Raw genomic sequence first — 24,415 nt, 5'->3', positions numbered from 1 at the left:
CAGTTGACACTGGTTTTGTGGTCCAGGTTTACATATAATGTTTTGTTTTAACATTTTGAACACATTTATGTTAATTAAATTAAATTAAATTAAAAATATTTTTTTTGTATTATTATTTAACATATATACGTGTGTATAAAATAAGTTTATTGTAACAGATGCTTTGTATTATAGGATTTCCTGATGTAAAAACTGTAGTGCTCCACCAATGCTGTCCTCATAACCAGTGCTCGAATTGAGTCAAGTCTTATGGGGGGGTCCCCAAGTTTTTTTGGGCGGGGGGTTGGTTAGTCTCGCAATATACACTTTATACAAAATATACAATATATTTGATCATAATATGCATAAATATATACTATTTATTAAAAACGCTTGAATTCACATACATACATTATATATATATATATATATATATATATATATATATATATATCTTCTTTTAAATTACTTACTTGAGTAATATGGATTTAGAGGGTGACAAAGCAGCAGACTCAAAAGGGCAGCTATGGCAAATATACCAGGGCACTACATATAAGGCACTTGAACACCCGTAAAAGCAAGTGACTTCAAAATACATTGAAATGTCTCAAAAACTGTAGAAAATAATCAGATGGCTTCCAGTCTCACTGGATGGTATCACTGTCAGATTCAACAGTGGCACAGGGATAATTATTTCATAATGTCTCCGAAAGCAGTGAAAAGAGAGCAGTCAGTCATTTTATTTTTCAGGATTTTTTGATGAATAGAAAGTTCAAAAGAACAGCATTTATTTGAAACAGAATCTTCTGTTACATTATACATGTCTTTACTGTCACTTTTGATCAATTAAATGCAACCGTACTGAATAAAAGTATTAATTTCTTTCCCAACATTTTTTTATAAATTCTAACCACAAGCTTTTGAATGGTAGTGTATAATGCTACAAAAGTTTATATTTCAGATAAACTTTCTATTCATCAAACTAAATTTTTTTTAAAATACTGTAAATAACGGTTTTCAACATTGATATTAATCATAAATGTTTGTTGAGCATCAAATCATCATATTAGAAGGATTTCTAAAGGATCATGTGATGAACACTTGGAGTAACGATGGTGAAAATTCAGCTTTGATCACAGAAATAAATTATATTTTATTGTATTATTATTTTACATTGTAATAATATTTCATAATATTACTGTTTTTACTGTATTTTGGATCAAATCAATGCAGGCTTAGTGAACAGAAGAGACTCTTGAACTTTTGAATAGTGTACATCCAACAGAATGATTCTAGCTTTATTTACCAATGTAGTATTTACCCTAAAAACAACTGGATGATTGATGTGACAATGTTTGTTCCAAAAGGCTTGATTAAATGCATGAAACTTGTTTATTATAAATTGTGGCAAAACATGCTGTCAGCCTGTGTGTTGGTTGGGATTTTTGCACCCTCAGATTCCAGATAATCTCTATCCTAACAAACCATACATCAATGAAAGCTTATTTATTCAGCTTTCAGATGATGTATCAATCTCAGTTGACACTGGTTTTGTGGTCCAGGTTTACATATAATGTTTTGTTTTAACATTTTGAACACATTTATGTTAATTAAATTAAATTAAATTAAAAATATTTTTTTTGTATTATTATTTAACATATATACGTGTGTATAAAATAAGTTTATTGTAACAGATGCTTTGTATTATAGGATTTCCTGATGTAAAAACTGTAGTGCTCCACCAATGCTGTCCTCATAACCAGTGCTCGAATTGAGTCAAGTCTTATGGGGGGGTCCCCAAGTTTTTTTGGGCGGGGGGTTGGTTAGTCTCGCAATATACACTTTATACAAAATATACAATATATTTGATCATAATATGCATAAATATATACTATTTATTAAAAACGCTTGAATTCACATACATACATTATATATATATATATATATATATATAGGATTTCCTGATGTAAAAACTGTAGTGCTCCACCAATGCTGTCCTCATAACCAGTGCTCGAATTGAGTCAAGTCTTATGGGGGAGAACAGAAGAGACTCTTGAACTTTTGAATAGTGTACATCCAACAGAATGATTCTAGCTTTATTTACCAATGTAGTATTTACCCTAAAAACAACTGGATGATTGATGTGACAATGTTTGTTCCAAAAGGCTTGATTAAATGCATGAAACTTGTTTATTATAAATTGTGGCAAAACATGCTGTCAGCCTGTGTGTTGGTTGGGATTTTTGCACCCTCAGATTCCAGATAATCTCTATCCTAACAAACCATACATCAATGAAAGCTTATTTATTCAGCTTTCAGATGATGTATCAATCTCAGTTGACACTGGTTTTGTGGTCCAGGTTTACATATAATGTTTTGTTTTAACATTTTGAACACATTTATGTTAATTAAATTAAATTAAATTAAAAATATTTTTTTTGTATTATTATTTAACATATATACGTGTGTATAAAATAAGTTTATTGTAACAGATGCTTTGTATTATAGGATTTCCTGATGTAAAAACTGTAGTGCTCCACCAATGCTGTCCTCATAACCAGTGCTCGAATTGAGTCAAGTCTTATGGGGGGGTCCCCAAGTTTTTTTGGGCGGGGGGTTGGTTAGTCTCGCAATATACACTTTATACAAAATATACAATATATTTGATCATAATATGCATAAATATATACTATTTATTAAAAACGCTTGAATTCACATACATACATTATATATATATATATATATATATATAGGATTTCCTGATGTAAAAACTGTAGTGCTCCACCAATGCTGTCCTCATAACCAGTGCTCGAATTGAGTCAAGTCTTATGGGGGAGAACAGAAGAGACTCTTGAACTTTTGAATAGTGTACATCCAACAGAATGATTCTAGCTTTATTTACCAATGTAGTATTTACCCTAAAAACAACTGGATGATTGATGTGACAATGTTTGTTCCAAAAGGCTTGATTAAATGCATGAAACTTGTTTATTATAAATTGTGGCAAAACATGCTGTCAGCCTGTGTGTTGGTTGGGATTTTTGCACCCTCAGATTCCAGATAATCTCTATCCTAACAAACCATACATCAATGAAAGCTTATTTATTCAGCTTTCAGATGATGTATCAATCTCAGTTGACACTGGTTTTGTGGTCCAGGTTTACATATAATGTTTTGTTTTAACATTTTGAACACATTTATGTTAATTAAATTAAATTAAATTAAAAATATTTTTTTTGTATTATTATTTAACATATATACGTGTGTATAAAATAAGTTTATTGTAACAGATGCTTTGTATTATAGGATTTCCTGATGTAAAAACTGTAGTGCTCCACCAATGCTGTCCTCATAACCAGTGCTCGAATTGAGTCAAGTCTTATGGGGGGGTCCCCAAGTTTTTTTGGGCGGGGGGTTGGTTAGTCTCGCAATATACACTTTATACAAAATATACAATATATTTGATCATAATATGCATAAATATATACTATTTATTAAAAACGCTTGAATTCACATACATACATTATATATATATATATATATATATATATATATATATATATATCTTCTTTTAAATTACTTACTTGAGTAATATGGATTTAGAGGGTGACAAAGCAGCAGACTCAAAAGGGCAGCTATGGCAAATATACCAGGGCACTACATATAAGGCACTTGAACACCCGTAAAAGCAAGTGACTTCAAAATACATTGAAATGTCTCAAAAACTGTAGAAAATAATCAGATGGCTTCCAGTCTCACTGGATGGTATCACTGTCAGATTCAACAGTGGCACAGGGATAATTATTTCATAATGTCTCCGAAAGCAGTGAAAAGAGAGCAGTCAGTCATTTTATTTTTCAGGATTTTTTGATGAATAGAAAGTTCAAAAGAACAGCATTTATTTGAAACAGAATCTTCTGTTACATTATACATGTCTTTACTGTCACTTTTGATCAATTAAATGCAACCGTACTGAATAAAAGTATTAATTTCTTTCCCAACATTTTTTTATAAATTCTAACCACAAGCTTTTGAATGGTAGTGTATAATGCTACAAAAGTTTATATTTCAGATAAACTTTCTATTCATCAAACTAAATTTTTTTTAAAATACTGTAAATAACGGTTTTCAACATTGATATTAATCATAAATGTTTGTTGAGCATCAAATCATCATATTAGAAGGATTTCTAAAGGATCATGTGATGAACACTTGGAGTAACGATGGTGAAAATTCAGCTTTGATCACAGAAATAAATTATATTTTATTGTATTATTATTTTACATTGTAATAATATTTCATAATATTACTGTTTTTACTGTATTTTGGATCAAATCAATGCAGGCTTAGTGAACAGAAGAGACTCTTGAACTTTTGAATAGTGTACATCCAACAGAATGATTCTAGCTTTATTTACCAATGTAGTATTTACCCTAAAAACAACTGGATGATTGATGTGACAATGTTTGTTCCAAAAGGCTTGATTAAATGCATGAAACTTGTTTATTATAAATTGTGGCAAAACATGCTGTCAGCCTGTGTGTTGGTTGGGATTTTTCAACTATTTCAGCACATACGATTTTTAAATAGTTACGTCCAGTAGGTGGCGATAAAGCACTGTCATAAGTGAGTGAGTCAGCAGACTATTCAACCATTTCAGTGAAAAAGGCTGCTTTATTCATAAACAAACAATACTATGGCAATCAAAATAAATCATTGCTATTTCAAGAGTGAATCCCGCATAAATGCGTATGTAATTCCCAAAACTTTGCCGTGTTTATACAGCCTTTGGTCCTAGCAGCATGAAAAACAAGTCATATACAAATAAATACAAATTCTGAATGGATATTAGAAAGCATAGAAAGCGCACAACGAGCGCTCCCTTTATAATTACTAAAAATCTGTTATCCATCTTCATCGAGATCTCTAGCACTAGCACTCCTGTAGAACCAGGACTGTTAATTATGAAAAAAAAATAGTAATGTAAGCCTAAATGTTTCCAATATGCTAGGAATATAAAAGCCCCGACATGGAGTGGATAACTGTTAGATATAAAGTAGAAAGATATATAGCGAGAGACAATTACCCCTCAAAAAAGTCAGTAAGAAGCTTTCTCTTCCCGACTGCGAGTGAGTGGAGGTTTATTTTTCTCCATATTTTAAAAGCTTAAATTAGCTTCACCGGAGCGGCGCCAAACAAACAGTCCTGTCGACGATGTCATGCGCGCGCACAGCGCTCTTTAGGCGGGACGTTTACATTTTAAAGAGACATGACAACTAGCCTATAAACACACTTAAAATAAATTATTGTAAATAATCAATTCACGATATTTACTGTATCCTTTGCATGCATTTATTTTGATTTGTCATTATTATTTTTACTAAAATAAAAATATCCGAGGGACCCCCCTAATTCTATTTTTTACTTCTTATGGGGGGTCCCTAATACCTAATGGGGGGTCCCGGATCCCCCCAGCCCCCCCTCAATTCGAGCACTGCTCATAACACTCTTCTGAAAACTGTTTACAAGATGCAGGTCCCAGATGGATGCCGTCTCGATAGACATAAAACATCATAAGCACATTCCGTTTTATAGCTCTGTGCAGTCATATTCTCAGCGCTCCATAAGTGGTTTTTATTTAGTGAATTAAGCAGCAGTATTTCAGCTCTTACAGAGTTGTTCAAGCTGTCTTTGTTTTTTCTGCAGGTCGAGAGCTTGCCGTCGTCACATCAGCCGCTCCAGTGGCGGGAAGTGAGCAGCGCTGCATGTGTGTGTCCGTACCAACGAGAGGCTCTGCGTCAGATAGCACAGTGTCATAACACACACTTCTGACCCTCAGGAAAACACACACACACACACACACATATAAACACACTCCGCACTCCTGCGTCTTTAAAGGTGTGGCATTTCTGTGCCACAAACTGTGGAAGATTGTTTCTGCCTCAGGACAAAAAACGAAAAGAGATACTTGCGACTTTTTATCTCAGAAGTTGGCCCTTTTTTCTAATGTTAGAATTGTAAGATATAAGCTCAGAATTGTGAGATTTAACTCATAGTTCTGAAAAAATAATTTTTTAAATCAGATCATATATTCATATTTAATTAAAGCACGAAAAACATGAATGAACATCAGAACCTATTTTATTTCAACCGTGGAAAGACGTCAATTCACACATTTTCCAAGTTTAAGTCCACCGGTGATAATCTACTCTCCTGTCTGATCTGTTTGTCGGACAAATTGGCACATTCAGCGTTATGATTGGTCAGTTTGCCTGTCAATCACACTCCCTGCGAAAAGTCACTTCTGAGTTTCTGTCTCGCAATTCTCAGGTTAGATCTTGGAATTCTGACTTTTTTTTCTTGATACAACAATTCTGACTTTCAGTTTACGGATATCTCACAATTCTGTCTTTGTTTCTTGATTTTGCCAATCTGAGTATTTTTTTCTCACAATTCAAAAAAAAGTCTGAATTGCGAGTTAACATTTTTATCCTGTGGCAGAAATGGGCTTTCATGACAAACAGCAGCAAACAAAATTGTGTTCAAACAAGTTTTTGGATCACAGTTTTGTTGTATGCTGTTAACGTTGCCAGGTATGACGCTCACTTTCATGCAGATCTCTGTACAATCCATAAGCCATACAGTTAGCTTCACACATATGGTGCTTTGAATATGTTTTATAATGCATTATTGTATTTATAAGCTATTTTGCACAGATGTTTCGGCATCTGGGCAAATATGAATTTTAATATGGTTGTTGAACATTTTAAATTATGCCAAAAAATCTAGTTTTTAGTTGTGCGCACAGACAAATCTACTGTTCTATATGCAAGAAATAAATGTAGTGGTAGCTAGTCAGGGCGAAAAAGGACATTTATTTTGCAATGGTGACCAATTGGCTGTATATTATCCCACATATTACATGGCTATTAACCAAATAAATAAATAAATGATTATATGCACGGTAAATATTTAAATATAATATAATACATTTCAATTGAGCCTTATTTATTCATTTCTGAAAAGAGTAGGTTATACAAGAGAAATGAACCAAAGGTGCATAAATGCATATTATGCACATATTTCAACACTTCATGTAGAAGTAATGCACATGCCTTTGATTCATGTACAGTGCTGACAGGGTTTAATGGCCAGATGGCAGATTAGGTGGCATTGCATTATGGGATGTCAGCAGGTAGATACATTTGATTATATTATTCCACATTGAACATTAAGCTGCATTTTAAAAGCAATTAATATCAAAGCAAATGCAGACATGTGAACAATGAACTGTCCTCAGACAGTTGTAAGTTAGTGCGAGTCAGGTTTAAAAAATTAATATCTGCATTGTAATGAGAACTGAATAAAAAGGTACTGAAAGCAAACTAGTCTCTTTGATCATTGATGAATAAAACAATGTGCATAATGGTGAATGCAGTATAAAAATTGTGTGAAATTACATTACAAGGTTTATTTTTTTTTTTTTACAGTTCTACTTAATAGGAACTGTTTTGCTGAGTGTGTTATTCTGGTAGTATCTTAAGTATTAAGTATATTGCCTGCTTTTTAAAAAAATGTATATATATATTCTTCATATTCTCTGTGACGGTCAGTTCACACTGACTGAAATTCATCTTTTTCTTTTTCAATAAGTTTAAATAGATTTTTACCTTTATTAAGCCATTTTTCTAATAGTGTGCATTGTCTTTTGAGTCACATTATTACATTTAATCAGTGAATTAGAATAGTACGGCATTTGAGTTGTTACCAAGCAAATGGAATCAGTAGCCTATCAATAAAATTTATTTTTGCAATGCAGAGGAAACACATAAGCAGCTTCTGATGAAGAATTTAGATGCATTTATACACGGTTTAATGCAGAACATGAACACATGCATAAATAATAATTAGATGTATTAAACATAAAACGCTAAATACTGTAATGAAATTATTTAAATAATAAAAGATGCTTTAAAAGTGAAATTAAAACCGCCATTATGTGGAAGCATGTAACGATTAATAAGCAAGTCATTGCGATTGAACTTGATAGCAGACATAAGCCACCTTCCCTTATTTTATTTTCTTATCTTATATTTTTCCGCAATGCATGTGCTGTATGCTGTATGAAGAAACAGTCGAGCTACAGAGAAGGACAGCAGCATGTGAGTGTTTTGCCTTGTTTTCTCATCAGACTAGTGTGTGATCGTCATTGCTAGGAAAGTTTTTGGTTTAAATTGTGTGTGTCTTACCCTGGTTAATACATGCTGAAAGTGGCGCTTGGTTTTGCGTTTGCCTATCGCGGGACTGCCTGGTTTCAATCTGCTAAATAGTGAGGCGTGGCCAAAGCCAGTGAAAGTACTTAATTAGCTGTTTAGAAAGCACTTGTCAGAAGAAACAGTCGAGCTTCAGAGAAGGACAGCAGCTTGTGAGTGTTTTGCCTTGTTTTCTCATCAGACTAGTGTGTGATCGTCATTGCTAGGACAGTTTTTGGTTTAAATTGTGTGTGTCTTACCCTGGTTAATACGTGCTGAAAGTGGCGCTTGGTTTTGCGTTTGCCTATCGCGGGACTGCCTGGTTTCGATCTGCTAAATAGTGAGGCGTGGCCAGCTGACTTCAATCACAGATAATCAGGCTAATACAAAAGCGCTAAGTTTCACCGCGGCAGCGGTCGCGGCAGCCCTCGTGTGAATCCTCCTCGTGTGAAGACAGACGAGTGTAAAGACAATCGACCCTACCTGCGTGTCTCCACCGAACAAGGACACCGACAGGGCACTTGAGTATTGCTTTTCTCCTCTTTCTTCACTTTTTGTATACCTTGTTCTCAAATATCTTACACTTTTAGTCACTATGTGCTTTCAGATCTCTACTATCACTACTAACACTCGGAGAGCACGCTATGGACGTCGCAGGAAGGCCTGTCTGACAAACCTACGGCCTGTCCCTCTGACCTCTACTACTACGCTCTCTATTCCAGTTGGTCTCTGGAACTGCCAGTCTGCAGTTAACAAAGCAGACTTCATTTCTTCTCTTGCTACTCATTCCGGTCTCAACCTCATGGCACTGACAGAGACTTGGATCAAACCTGAAGATACTGCCACCCCTGCAGCCCTCTCCACTAATTTCACTTGTTCCCACACTCCTCGTACCACTGGGAGGGGTGGAGGGACAGGTCTCCTTATAACAAAAGAATGGAAATTTGATCTTCAGCCATCACCTACAGGTACTGGTTCATTTGAATCACATGCCATTACTATAACCCACCCTGTTAAAATCCACTTTGTGGTCATTTATCGTCCCCCAGGTCAATTGGGAAACTTCTTGGAGGAGTTGGATGTGCTGCTATCAAACTTTCCTGAAGATGGTACTCCTCTGGTACTGCTTGGTGACTTCAACATCCACCTAGATAAACCCCAGGCTGCTGACTTCAAAACTCTGCTCTCCTCATTTGATCTCAAGCTAGTGTCTACTACAGCGACTCACAAATCAGGCAACCAACTGGACCTCATCTACACGCGCTGTTGCTCTGTGGACAATTCCTCAGTTGCTCCACTGCACACCTCAGACCACTTCCTCATTACTGCTAACCTAGCACTTACTCCTGAAGTGCCTCACACTCCAACGCAGGTCACCTTTCGATGGAACCTACGCTCACTCTCTCCATCTCGCCTATCTTCTGTGGTTTCATCCTCGCTTCCTGCACTCTCTCAGTTCTCTGCTCTGGACACAAACAGCGCTACGGACACTCTTTGCTCCACTTTAACATCTTGCTTGGACAACTTTTGCCCACTGTTGTCTAGACCAGCACGCACTGCCCCATCTGCCCCCTGGCTGTCTGAGGTTCTCCGTGAACATCGCTCTAAACTCAGGGCTGCAGAGAGGAAATGGCAGAAATCAAGAAACTCTACAGACCTCAGTGTGTATCAGTCTCTCCTCTCTTCCTTCTCTGCAAATGTCTTCCCGGCTAAAACATCCTACTACCACAACAAAATTAACAGCTGTTGTGATGCTCAGACACTCTTCAAGACTTTCTCTTCTCTTCTTAATCCGCCGCCACCACCTCCTCCATCGACTCTTACAGTTTTCTTCACAAATAAGACAAGATCCATCAGCGACCAATTCTCCACACCGCAGACTGAGGACAACTTAACAATAACCGACGCACACTCTTTCTCTTCCTTCTCCCCACTCTCAGAGATGGACGTCTCCAAACTTCTCCTGTCCAATCATCCTACTACTTGTCCACTTGATCCGATCCACCCTCACCTCCTTCAAGCGATCTCTTCTTCAGTCATGCCTTCGCTTACTCACGTTATCAACTCCTCTCTTCACTCTGGAACATTTCCCTCAGCATTCAAGCAGGCTCGGGTAAGCCCACTGCTCAAGAAACCATCTCTGAATCCAGCGCTTCTTGAAAACTACAGACCGGTATCCCTTCTTCCATTCATTGCAAAGACACTTGAGCGAGCTGTGTTCAACCAGTTTTCTATGTTCCTTGTACAGAACAACCTCCTGGACAGCAACCAATCTGGCTTCAAAAGTGGCCACTCAACTGAGACTGCTCTGCTCTCGGTTACTGAAGCCCTGCGACTAGCAAGAGCAGCTTCAAAATCTTCGGTACTCATCTTACTGGACCTTTCTGCTGCTTTTGACACTGTTAATCACCAGATTCTCCTGTCCACCCTCAGAAAGATGGGCATCTCTGGAACTGCACTCCTGTGGGTTAAGTCCTACCTCTCTGACAGATCCTTCAGTGTGTCTTGGAGGGGTGATGTTTTAAAATCACACCACCTTGCTACTGGGGTTCCTCAAGGCTCAGTACTTGGACCACTTCTCTTCTCAATCTACATGACATCATTAGGATCTGTCATTCAGAAGCATGGCTTTTCTTATCACTGCTACGCTGATGACACCCAACTCTACCTCTCATTCCAACCAGATAACCCGACGTTAGCTGCTCGCATTTCAGCCTGTCTGAGTGACATCTCTAGCTGGATGAATGACCATCACCTTCAGCTTAACCTTACGAAGACAGAACTCCTGGTGATTCCAGCTAACCCATTGCTTCATCACAACTTCTCTATACAGCTGGGTTCATCAACCATTACTCCTTCGAGGACCGCTAGAAACCTAGGAGTTGTGATGGATCATCAGTTAAGCTTCACAGACCACCTTGCTACAACTACCCGGTCCTGCAGGTTTGCCTTATACAACATTAGGAAGATTAGACCCTTCCTGTCAGAGCAAGCAACCCAACTTCTTGTCCAAGCGCTTGTTCTCTCCAGACTGGACTATTGTAATGCTGTCCTGGCGGGCCTTCCTGCATGTACTGTCAAGCCTCTGCAATTGATCCAGAATGCAGCAGCGAGGGTTATCTTCAATGAGCCAAAAAAAGCTCACGTTACTCCTCTCCTCATCAGGTTACACTGGCTACCAGTAGCTGCTCGCATCAAATTGAAGGTACTGATGCTAGCCTACAAGACGACCACTGGCACGGCACCAACTTACCTAAACTCATTGGTTAAATCTTATGTGCCCTCCAGAAGTTTGTGTTCTGCAAGTGATCGACGCCTTGTGGTACCATCCCAAAGAAGTTCAAAATCACTCTCACGGACCTTTTCCTGGACTGTGCCCAGCTGGTGGAATGACCTCCCAATCTCAATTCGTACAGCTGAGTCTTTACTCATTTTCAAGAAACGGCTAAAGACTCATCTTTTTCGCCTGCACTTAACCAACTAACACTAGCACTTTTCCTTTTCTTGGCTTTTAAATTAAAAAAAAAAAAAAAAAACACTATGCGTTCTATACTAGACTAACTGAGACTTGTCATGGCACTTGTATACTGTTGTTGTTCTCTTGTTGACCTGACTGCTTCTATTGTTCTCATTTGTAAGTCGCTTTGGATAAAAGCGTCTGCTAAATTATTTAATTGTAAATGTAAATGTATGTTCTTTATTTACAAACGGTTCCACGCCCTTCAGCTGTGAAAGAGCCACACACTGCTTCAGAGGTGGGTAGAGTACCCAAAAACTGTACTCAAGTAAAAGTAAAAGTACTTCTAGAAATATTTACTCAAGTAAAAGTACTAGTCTTGAATAGTTACTTGAGTAAGAGTAAAAGAGTATCGGATAAAAAATCTACTCAAGTAGTTAGTTACTAGTTACTTTGGGTCATATATACTGAGCCTATTTTTATTTAGATATATAGATAAAATGTATGTAATGTATGTGTGCGTGTATAAATGTATATATTTCATCAGCCTTTACTCCATTTATGTAATTTATTATAAAACCCTGTCTGTTTACTTAAGTAACAGATATAGGTGTCATGCCATAACATATTTTTAATACGACTGACTTTATATTAAATGTGAATTTAACATTGAAAGTTAATGTGATATAAATATTACTACTAATCTTTCATTGTTCAGAAAGAGAGCAAATAACATTTACATTATTAAAGATCATTGACAGTCTAGATTTCAATCACTCTCAGAAACTCCCATTAAAATCACTGAAACTGTTAACACTGTGAAATCAATATCTTAATTAAAGATTCGTACACACATCTGCACTTTGTTGTTTCTGCGAGAGAATTCGCCAGAAAGAGGTATTCAGTCAGTGAGCGAGTGAAGGAAGCACCGGCATTTTAGCGATGACTCATCTGAACGCCTCTGATTGGCCAATGCTTTAATAAGCTCAAAAGAATCATGTGTGATTGGTTATAATGCGCAGTGCTGTATAAACGCATCTATCTCTGGCTAGCGCCAGCAAGCAATCACAGATCTGAATTTAGCAGCTGATAATATGACTCGCTGAACGTACTTGCACCAGTGTGATTGTATTAAAATTAATAAAATCTTAATCGGCTATGTTTTGTCTTTTGGAAGCTGCATTCAACTTGACTCCCCTCTGTTATAAGCCACACACGTACAACAAACTAATGTCACAGTGGTATCGTGTACTGTAATCGAATGTAGCCCAAGTTATTACCTGTTAAACAGTAGACAGCACACGCGGTGTTCATCTAATAAGGATCTCCATCGCTAGCAAATAATAACCTTTGCAGATTTCAATTCAGTGCAGTTCCAGCCACGTTTTCAACGCTCTTTCTGTTCTTAAACGTTACAACTCCGAGTGAACCACTTCAGACGCTCAGCGCGTGCGGCAGGGAACTGAACGACTCATTCAAACTGATTCATGAACCAATTCACTCGTTTGCCAATTGGTTTGATCAAGCCTTTGAACAGAATTGACTCAAAAGAATGAATCATTCGCGAATGGGTATCGCTCATTGCCCAGAGAAAAGTAGACGGCGCGTTTGGAATAAACTGAAGCATTATAACATTTATTGCATTAAGATAAAGTAACGAGAGGAGCGTCGCCCACAGTAACGAAGTAAAAGTACAGATTTTTCCCCAAAAATTTACTCAAGTAAGAGTATAAAGTACCCATCTTTAAATATACTCCGAAAAGTATTCGTTACCCCAAAAAATTACTCAAGTAAATGTAACGAAGTAAATGTAACTCGTAACTACCCACCTCTGCACTGCTTTCACTTCGAGTAAACACATGATGTCGAAATCCTATGAAATTATAAACAGAAAACACACACAGTACCGATTATTATGCTTATAAATAAACACGTATGCAGTGCATTATACAAAACAACATATTCTAGCGGTGTCCGTTTCGCTAACGAATCATTATTTCGAGTCGGATCTTTTAAATGAATTTGTCCGTCTGAACGATTCTTTCATGAATGAGACTGAATCGTGTTCACGTGTCCGATTCGTGATGACAGATCCGAGGATTTTGTTGCTGGGACGAACAGTGATGATTTGTTTAATATAAAAAATCTAGCTGTTTAATGCCTTGATGTGCATATGAAACAGTTCCCAGATGGTTCCCCTCAAAAAACAAACTAAATTAATTTAATAATAAACACACGAATAAATGATTTGCTGGGCTAGTTTTAATCATCATGATTTTATTATTAATTTTTTTTATTGATATATATAAATATATATAGCATTAAAAAAATCATGACTGTAATTAACACTGATAAACCGTATAAAATAAGGATGGAATGATGAGGCAAAATAATCACTAGTTAGGTTGTTATTCCCTCACAAACACACACACACACACACACACACACACACACACACACACACACACACACACACACACACACACACACACACTGAATCAGTTTTTTTGATCCGGTTCTTGAAAACGAACTGCTCGAACGATTCATTGGGTTAGCTCGGTTCATTCAAATGAATCGGACTTCCCATCCCTAATACACAAACAACGCGCACAATACAGATCGAGTGAAGTGTGTTTTAAGGTGTAAGTGGAAAATGTAACTGTAAGGAGCACAGTAATTAAAGTAGACTAGCAATAATTGATTAAACACGTGAGCACGATAATACGCGTTCACAGATATCCAACAGGACGCGACTCTGAATGAACCAGAACGCGCTGTGATCTATTTTTATCCCGCGCGCTGGTGCAGGTGCACAGGTCAGCAGGCGGAAGTGACGTGTGCGCTCACGAGACTCGCATTAAACCGTCGGGATTAGATCGGAGGACAGTCGAGCGGAGCTCAGTCGAGTTAAACGGTAGGATTTCACTCCTTTCCTTCATTTGTTACTCACATTGTATGATTACCGACCGTCGTGAATTATTGTAGAATAAACGCTGGCATTTTTCGAGCGTTTTCTAGGTTTGCTTACGTTTTTGTGTGAGAGAGAGACGAGTTTGGGAGATCGGCTGATGTGAGGGAGAAATATCAACACAGTTGTTTTACAAACACCGGTTCGTGTTTTAAATCGCAGTTATACGATTTTAAACTGCTCTAATGCACATCTCTGCGTTTTATAGCAGTGTTTGACGTTATACGCTTATTTGATGTCCCGGATTGAAGCGCTACTAGCCGAACTCCGAGCTGTCAATCACGCGTCTCAGTATAATCTGCGGCTCTGGCGTCTAAACAGGCCACTGAACACAGAGGGCCCTAGTTAGATGCAGCCTGTTTGTTTCTCTGCCAAGAAAGTGACTTGTCCCAGCAGCCTCGATGCAGATGCACCGGCTGGAACAAAGCGAGCACATCACAAACACTACAGCCTCACTGTTCTTGTAGGACATTAACACATCTTTCCATTCCTGTCTGCTTAAACATCAATCTGTGATGCACGGAATCTGTTGTTTATTTTGCTTTTAACTTGTTTTTACTGTAAATGCATTGAGAGAGTTCTCACAAGGGCTGTACTTTGGTATCTGTGATGTCAAAAGTGTGCACCTGCTGTATAAAATCGTTTTGTGTGTGTGTGCCTTATAATAGTTTAGCTAATGACTAATATATTTTTATTTAAACATCATTTACAGTTTATTTTAAATATTATATACATATATAAAATATGAATAATTTTTTTCATCAGTACCGGAGTAGATTCAAAATGTGTAATGTAATAAAAATACATGCAAAATCTAGTACAAATAATCAGCAGTGATTTATAATTTTAAAAGTCATGTTTTCACATTTGTATGCACCATTAAACCGCATATAGTAAACAGTAGTATTTACCTACATATGTGTTTATTAAAACTTTATAAATATGTAAACCTTGTACTTTAGTATCTGTGATGTCAAAAGTGTGCACCTGTTGTATAAAATCGTCGGTGTGTGTGTGTGTGTGTGTCTTATAATAGTTTAGCTAATGACAGGTTCTTATTGTGACAACTTGCCCCACTCTTCCCCGCTTGGTTGCATATTCAAACTGAACAGGTTATTGAACCTTTAGACAAAATATTAAACATGCATGTGTTTTTGTTGAGTATCCTATTTAATGTGTCTAGCTTTTATGGCTCATACAATATTATATAGTGAGATTATGGACACCCTGAATTTTATTCAGAGGCCCAAATGAAGTAAAACTGTGCAATTTGGTGCAGAAGCTGATATGGACCAAATCTGATGAAGCTATGATGCTTGTAATGTAAACCAATGAAGTCTTAATAACAGTATAGCAGATACTTAAAATGCTAAAATATATTATTGGTAGTCGCTCTATATCTCTTCAAAATTTAAATATATTTTACAATTAAACAAAATTATTTCAAATATTTTTTATTATATATAAAAAATTTTCTTTAAAAAGGATGTGTATGTATACATAATTCTTATATATTAGTAATACTTATTTGGCTATAAATATACTTTTTCAATTTATTGCAGTCAACCATTGTCATCATCCTAATTTAATAATTTATATTTAGTAAAGCAATTATAATAATAAATGTATAAACAATGCTATTGAAATATTTCTTAAGTTTATTCTGATGATGTAGCTGGACGTTTGTACAGCTACACTGAAAGTATGTTTGGTAAAGCAATGTGAGTGTTAAGTATGTAGAGCGGGGCTCATTTGTTTCCAGTATGTCGGGGTGAATGTCCACGTGTGTCAGTAATGAGATGCTGCCATCAATCTGAGACTGACATGGGTGCAGTTACAGGTCACTCTCTCCAATTTAGCAAATCTCTTCATCTGCACCTCTAATTAAGCAAATGCAGTCTCTTGGCTCAAGCTCAACCTGTTATCTTTGTTTTTTAAGTGTGATGGGAGGAAAGTGGATCGTTGGCACTCGTAAGGGATTTTGCAAGGACAGATTTACAAATAATCTGCATTTAAAAGGAAACCTCACTCACAAAAAGACCATGAAGTAGTCCGTATGACTCGTGCGAGATATTCTAAGGCTTCACGATGGAGTTCAGATGTCCTGAAGAATTAGATTTGAGAGCTTTTTGGCAGAACTCATCTTCTAATGGCTGAACAAGCTGCATGTTCCAGCAGCTAAATGGCAATTCATTACAGGCTGTATAGAGGATCAAATGTATTTTTCTTGTAATAATCGAGAATATTATCTGTCCGGTTCATAGTAAAATGTGAATGCAAAAAAAAGACCTTATTGGAAGCAGGCTGTGAGCGAGATGCGCACGTGTGCTCATATGAATCAGCATCTGATTTCTTATGTAATCTCACCACTGAATCATATGCAAATAGGACACTGAGGGTCTCCTGCACGCTGCTCTAGAGCTGCGCAATATACATGAACAAAACGTCATTAAATAATATTTAGCTTTTTTCTATAAATATGCATACACATGGACATTGTGTATTTATTATTAATATTTTATTCTCAGACATTGTAATCACCCATAGTAATCACTGTAACATATATATATATACACATTCATACAAAATATAATATTTAAATGTGTATTTATGCATAATAATAATAATATATATTTATAAATATATTTTTATATTTTTTTATTCATTCTTTAATAAAAGAGTCAATTCAAAATGTTTAATGTAATAATTAAAAATACAGGCAAAATCTAGGCATGTTTTCACACTTCTATGCACCAGGTAACAGTATATAGTCATAAACAGCAGTATTTACCTGCATATGTGTTTATTAAAACTTTATAAATATGTAAACATTGAAGCCATTCATGATGTGTGGTTTCCCAGAAGTGATGTCACAGAGGGAGGGGCGGGACTAGAACGGGACACAGTATTTATGTAATTGACATGTGGGATGCGTTCCTGTAATCCTGGACAGAAAGCTCTCCTTCTGCTGTTTCATTTTCATAAGCTCTCACCCACGGTAGGAGCACGTCTGTTTCATAAGAGAGAGACCTTCATGTGTGTGTTTTATCCTGTTGAAATAGCTTCTGCCGTTCTCTTTTATTAGTGCTTTACTGATAAAGTTTCATGGCATATACTGATAGTGATATCTAGAGAATGTCTTTTTATGGTACACTGAAATGTTTCTGGATCTGAGTGTTTGTGTGTTGATGTTTTCATTTGCATTTAAACAGATGTTAAACAACAGGTGAATCCCGGACTGAGACGGGCTTTATTTCATCTCTCTCTCTCTCTCTCTCTCTCTCTCTCTCTCTCAAAACTTGCTCTATTTATCTGTTTGATCGTCTGCTTGTTTAATTTTTCCAGTTCTGAAACATCAAAAAATAAAGTTGAATTGGATTTACTTTGAATCAATTTTCACTTAGGAACTGAGCAATTATTTGTCAAAAATGGCAACTTTTGTTTGTAGTATTAACTGTGGAAAAGAAAAAATTATATATGTAAATTAAATATATTTAAAAAGATTAAAAAAATCTTTTTACACCCGGCTCCTCCTCCTCCTCTTCCACTCTTCCTCCTCTCAGCTCAGCGTGTGTTTTCTCCTGAGGAGTGATATATCAGTAATGAAGCGATCTCTCAGTCAAGGATCCCTCAGAAACTCAAACGCTGACATCTAACAGCACACACTTCACTGCCTGACCTTCAACCACTGCTTGACTTGAAGAACCTGGAATGATTCAATTATATTATATTCTTATATTAATTTTATTTTAATTTACAAAATATTTATATTACACCATCATTTTATTAATGTGTGAAAATAACAATATTAATAATATTCTAAAATATATTTTCTATTCTATTTAAAAATGTATATGTATCAAATCTTATTACACAGAACTTATTAATATAATATGTAATTAAGATACATTTTTAAATATTGTTAAAATGTTATTATCTCAATATTTTACTAATTAATATTAAAACATTATTATTTGTGTGTGTGTGTGTGTGAGAGATGGAGATGAACTGTTTCTTTAAGAGAAGAGAGAGAAAAATATCACCCATCTTTAAATTTAGGGTTGGGTTTGTTTGGGTGGAGTCCTGTGCGTCTGTAAAACCCACAATCCAACCTTGTACTTGAATGCATTTCTTCTTGTTGTGATTGTGTGTGTTTAAAGCAGAGGGAAGTGCACTAAGCAAACAGCCGTTCTGACTGAGCACTTCTCCTCAAGGGGAAGACTGATTCTGCTTCAGTGTGAGTGTGTGTGTGTGTCCTCACAGATTTGTGTGCTACTATAATTACAAGCGCCTGCAGCATCTCATGGGGAGCGCATTAACACACACGAGTGGAAGAGTAAAAATCACTGCACACACTCTCTCCTCTTTTCTCCTCTTTTCCCCTTCTCTCTCCCATCACTGCTCTCCACTTCTCTCCATCCTGGCCGATATACAGTATATCTTGCAATAAGTACATTGATACTGATATTGACTGAATAAATGTCATTTAAACATTTTAAAAAAACAAAAAAAAACATATATATATATATATATATAGCAAAAAATATATATTAATGGCTTAATAGATTTAAAAATGTATGCCACAGCAAAAATTCTTCAGCAAAAAGTTTTTTCAACAGTTAAGTAATTCTGAATCTTGTCGATGCCGATATTAAAAACTATCTAGAACATAAAAAAAAAAATCTTGGTTAAATATTTTTAAATGGATATGATTTGCTAACAAACTTAATATCAGGTGCTTTCTTAACAAGAAAGTTTATGCAATTTGTCTTGGCTGTTGATATCTATGCTAATAAGATCAATATTTTTTGGTTTTATTCACTACACTTTTAAAGTCTTTTCTGCTCACCAAGGCTGCATTTATTTGATAAAAAATTTTGAAATATTATTAGAATGTAAAATTACTGCTTTCTCTGTTAATATACAGTAAAATGTAATTTATTCCTTTGATCAAAGTTGAATATTTTGCATTACTCCAGTCTTCAGTAATCGGTCAGAAATCATTCTAATATGCTGATTTGCTGCTCAGGAAAAATTTCAGATTATTATTATTAGTGTTGGAAACGGTTGTGCTGGCCAATATTTTTATGCAAACCATGATACTTTTTATTTTTTCAGGAATTATGTGAAACCGAAATCTTTTTTGTTCTGTTCTCTTTAGTATTCATCCCATCATCCTCTCTGTCCTCTCTGCTCTCCCTTGTTTTCCCTGCTGTTGAAATCTTTTTGCTTGTACTGAGGTGATTGGATGATGTCCAGGCCTGTGTTTTTCTGCATGTGGTTCATTTCAGGTCATTCCTCGCCAGCATCTGTTTTGGAGTATTGTGTTCCAGTAGATTTGTATGTGAAAGGCACTATAAGAATAAACTTGAATCGAATCAAATTGAATAGATTCAGTGTGACTGGCTGATATATTAAATAACTGGTGATATAAAATTAAGCGACATCTTGACGGATGCAGTGACTGTAATGTGCTTTTATCTATGAAGATTTGTCTTTAAGAACATATACATTTTTTTTATTTAGTTCAGTATAGCTACAATGGCATGCAAAAGTTTGGGAACCTCTTGCAGAATCTGTGAAAATGTGAATAATTTTAACAAAATAAGAGAGATCATACTACATGCATGTTATTTTTTTTATTTAGTACTGGCCTGAGTAAGATATTTTACATAAAAGATGTTTACATATAGTCCACAAGACAAAAAGATAGCTGAAATTATGGAGGTTTGTGGTTGTTCATACTGTGTGCTGTTCCCTGGATGATCCACGACTGTCTTTCTGTTTTGTGATGGTTGTTCATGAGTCTCTTGTTTGTTCTGAACAGTTAAACTGAGCTCTGTTCTTCAGAAAAATCCTCCAGCTTCTGCAGATTCTTCAGTTTTCCAGCTTCATTTGCATATTTGAACCCTTTCCAGCGGTGACTGTATGATTTTGAGATCTACCTTTTCACACTGAGGACATTCACTGGTGCACCAGAAGGAAAAAAGAATGCATTAAGAGCCGGGTGTGAAAACTTTTGAACATGAAGATGTCCCAATTGTTCTTATTTCGTTGACTTTTTTTTTTTGTTGTTGTTTGTTTTTCACTTGCATGTTTCCTGGAAGTAAGCACAATTTACCTTGATCTTCAAATTCAAAAGTTTTCACCCCCAGCTCTTAATGTATCGTGTTAATGCTCAGTTTAACTGTTCAGAACAAACAAGAGACTCATGAACAACCATCACAAAACAGAAAGACAGTCGTGGATCAACCAGGTAACAGCACACAGTATTAAGAACCAAGGTTTCACAAACTTTTGAATTATATGTAAACATCTTTTATGTAAAATATCTTACTCAGGGCAGTACTAAATAAACAATAACATGCATTTTGTATGATCTCTTATTTTCTTAAAATTATTCACATTTTTCAAACTTTCGCATGCCACTGTAGTTAGTAAGTAGTAACTTTTTCATGACTTGATTCTGTTTCAGTGAATCGATTCATAAATCTGATTCAATTAGTTTTTCACTCACAATGATTACACGTACAGTACAGAAGTGTAAATGTACACCTAAATCAACAAATGAAATAATAAATAATTATTATAAATAAAAAAACGAATATTTTTTTATTTGATTCAAGTTGTCTGTTTCAGTGAGTCGATTCATAATTCAGATTCATCAAGTTGTGTTATTATCACTCATACGCAGAAGTTCCTGCTTGTCATTTTTGATCAATTTTAGATTTTTTTTATTTTTTTTTATTGTTTTAATATTGTTCCCCCAGGTTTTTTTATTGGCTGCACCTTTAACCACTTTCATTCATTCAACTAACAAAATAAATAAGACAAACTTAAAACCCTTTACAAAATAAAAACCTATTTGATTAAATGTTGTACAGTAGTATTAATATCTGTCAGTAAATATCGTCTATGAATATGGATTATTATATTGGTGATATGCATTAAAAATAATATAATTCTGTTTTATTTTATTACAAACGGTGTGAAAAACCTACTTTGATTATTTTAGTGTTTTTTTTTTTCTTTGTCTGTCTTTTTTTTTTTTTACAGTATTTTCTTGCATTATTTTGTATAAGTTCAGTTTGATTGAAACAATGCTTCTGTCAGAGCAAATACATTATTATGGAGATAATTTTCAGTCTTTTGCAGTGTATTCAGTATATGTTGAGAAGTAATAGTTCTGTGCTAATCAATACACTGGTGAATGTGCTGCTGAGGGTTTTGTGTGTCTATAACAGAGTCACTGTTACATAACTCCCCTGCGTGAGGCCATCAGCAAGCGCATGCATGTCTGAGGAGGACGAGATACACACCCTGAACCCACTATCATCTGATCTGTAATACACCGTGTGTGATTCTGTGTGTGTGTGTGTGTGTGTGTTGGCGCTTCCGCTGTTGACTTTGAACCAGGCGTTAACCTCTTGTACAGGGTCGAGGCTGTATGAGCCATAACTTCATGTGTCCTTTTGTTTTTATTATTTGTGGCTGATCCAAGATGTATTGTAGAAAGATAGATAGTTTTAGCAAAATGTTTGTGTGTGTGTGTGTGTGTGCAGAGAGAGATGCATCTGATTTATTAATTTATTTTAACATTTGTAACCTGTACTGGCAAAATTAGTCACAATGAGCAATTTTTCAAAGAATTATTTATTTTTTTCAAAGACCTTAAAAAAATATATATGATTTGTTGAATCAGACAAAAAATGACTGACCTACACCCATTTGAATTCAGTTCTGAGAGAACTTTTCTGAAGGTTCCAAAGCAAAATCACACAGCAACATTGCATTGTTTCCTCCACGTCCTTATATATTATTACTGTTTATAATATTAAATACTATATTAATAATCACAATATAGCCATTTTTTATTTTATCTTTGTTATTAAACATAAGAAAAGATGCAAAAAAAACAATAGTAGAACAGATATAAGAGAGTAATAATTAGTGCATTACTTTTCATTTTACATCTAAACAAAAGCCTTTGTGTGTGTGATTCATACATTTCACGTTGGTTAAACTTATAAACGAAAGTTCACCTGCTGCCTTAAAAATGTGACTTAACTCAACTTTCAGATACTCTTTGTTTCAACTCAAGAAGTTACGTTTTACAATTTATTAAACTAATGGCCATTTGTTGTTTCAACTTGATGCTCTGACTGCAGATGATCAGTGGTGACAACTCTATTGAACTCTGTGCTTATCTAAAACAGACACAAGACAGGAGGAAAAATGGAGCCAAAGAGACTAGTAGTTAGTGTTGTCAAAAGACCCGGTACTTCGGTACCAAGTCGGTACTAAAAAATGTAAATGTGACGGTACCAGGTTTCTTTAAGTACCGGTAGTACCGAGGTCCCGTTCAAACCTGGTTCAGCGCTATGATTTCCGTGAAGCAAAAAACGAGGACGGAATCTCAAAATCCAGTCATGAAAATGAAACTTACATTTTAATATGGACAGTCATGGAATTTGTCAAAGTTAGCATAAATTAATCAAATCAAATTTCCATATGGACCAGTATCTGTAAATGTTAAGCTGCAAAAGTTGGTTGAAATCTGAATCCGTGTTCTGCGCGTCTCTGTGTGAATTAATGAATGGCAGGGACGTGCGGGTTTGTTTACTACATAGACTGAAGCGCATGACGCTTGCATTAATTTCAGCATCTGAGCTTCAGAGTTCTCTCTCCATCAAGCGATCTGAACTTTTCAGTTCATCTCAATGGACGCACAGCTCACCTGTATTTGACGCTCTGTAAACTCTTTGTGAAAGAGCACGGCTCACCGTCGCTTTACTGATAGCGCTGTTTCTCACACATGCAAAGAGAGAGAGAGCGAGAGTCTTACCACGCTGAATCGACACGCTATATGTAAACTATTCTTTGTTGTCTTCTCCTGTCAAAATAATGGAGTTCGTTAATCAATAAATTTTTATAAATTGTTTAATAAATAAATTAATGTTTTTGAAAGACGTGTCTTCTGCTCACCAAGGCTGCATGTATATGATCAAATATACAGTAAAATCATGCAATATTACAATTTAAACTGACTGTTTTCTTTGTCAATATTTTGTAACATGTAATTTATTTCTGTGATGTGCAGCTGAATTTTCAGCATTATTCCTCCAGTCTTCAGTGTCACATGATCTTCAGAAATCATTTTAATATGCTGATTTGCCGATTAAGAAACATTTCTGATTATTATCAGTGTTGAAAACTGTTGTGCTGCTTCATATGTCTGTGTAAAAGGTTTATGCAGTGATTGGTGTGTATGTGAGCCGTTGGTTTACTGTAATGTTAATGTTAAGGACACAATAGCTGTCAGTGTGTTTGTTTCGACTCCTCTCCATTATTAATGAGAGATTGTAACTGAGCCGAAGCAGCGCTGGATCCTTTACAGCCCGCAGAGGCTTCAGATGGATTTCAAACTATGTTTGTCCTCAACAAAGAGCCTCGGAGTTGGTGTGCATGTGAATTATGACTAATTTATCTACTCAACTTTAAATCCAAGACCGTTTGGGTTTCTTTTAGTTCTAGACCTTAACTAACCTTGGTTTAGTGGCAGAGAAACGTCTCGGTTTAGTTGCAGCTTAGTTTGTATGAAACAAAAAGTGATTAAAGCCCGTTTGTGTGTTCACTCTGGCCGTGTGACTGTGAATATCTTCAGTTGTTCGGTCTGTGTTATTGATTGTGCTGAATATGCGATCGGATGACATGATCTTTGGAATGCGCTCGGATGTGTCGAACAGGACTAGCTTGCTA

General features: G+C 35.8%; 2 protein-coding genes across 4 annotated transcripts in view; both read left to right on the top strand.

Annotated features, from left to right (window-relative positions):
* The window catches only part of LOC132095554 (transient receptor potential cation channel subfamily M member 2), a 45,500-nt gene extending 39,451 nt beyond the window's left edge, over nt 1–6,049 (top strand). For both annotated transcript variants that reach the window (XM_059500665.1, XM_059500666.1), the window contains one exon: nt 5,686–6,049. In XM_059500665.1, the coding sequence (XP_059356648.1) occupies nt 5,686–5,811 (126 nt within the window). In that variant the 3' untranslated portion in view covers nt 5,812–6,049. The remainder of the gene's footprint in view (nt 1–5,685) is intronic.
* An 8,324-nt stretch (nt 6,050–14,373) lies between these two features.
* Nucleotides 14,374–24,415, top strand: part of LOC132095547 (mitogen-activated protein kinase kinase kinase 13-like) — a 62,838-nt gene continuing 52,796 nt past the window's right edge. The window contains exon 1 of one of the 2 annotated variants that reach the window (XM_059500652.1): nt 14,374–14,602. The gene's annotated coding sequence lies outside the window, so the exon portion shown is untranslated. The remainder of the gene's footprint in view (nt 14,603–24,415) is intronic. The other variant, XM_059500654.1, reaches the window with a different exon arrangement.

Source organism: Carassius carassius, chromosome 19, assembly GCF_963082965.1.
Source record: "Carassius carassius chromosome 19, fCarCar2.1, whole genome shotgun sequence".
NCBI classification, from domain to species: Eukaryota; Metazoa; Chordata; class Actinopteri; order Cypriniformes; family Cyprinidae; genus Carassius; species Carassius carassius.
Note: the sequence above shows the minus strand (reverse complement) of the source record. Positions and strands in the feature narration are given on the sequence as shown.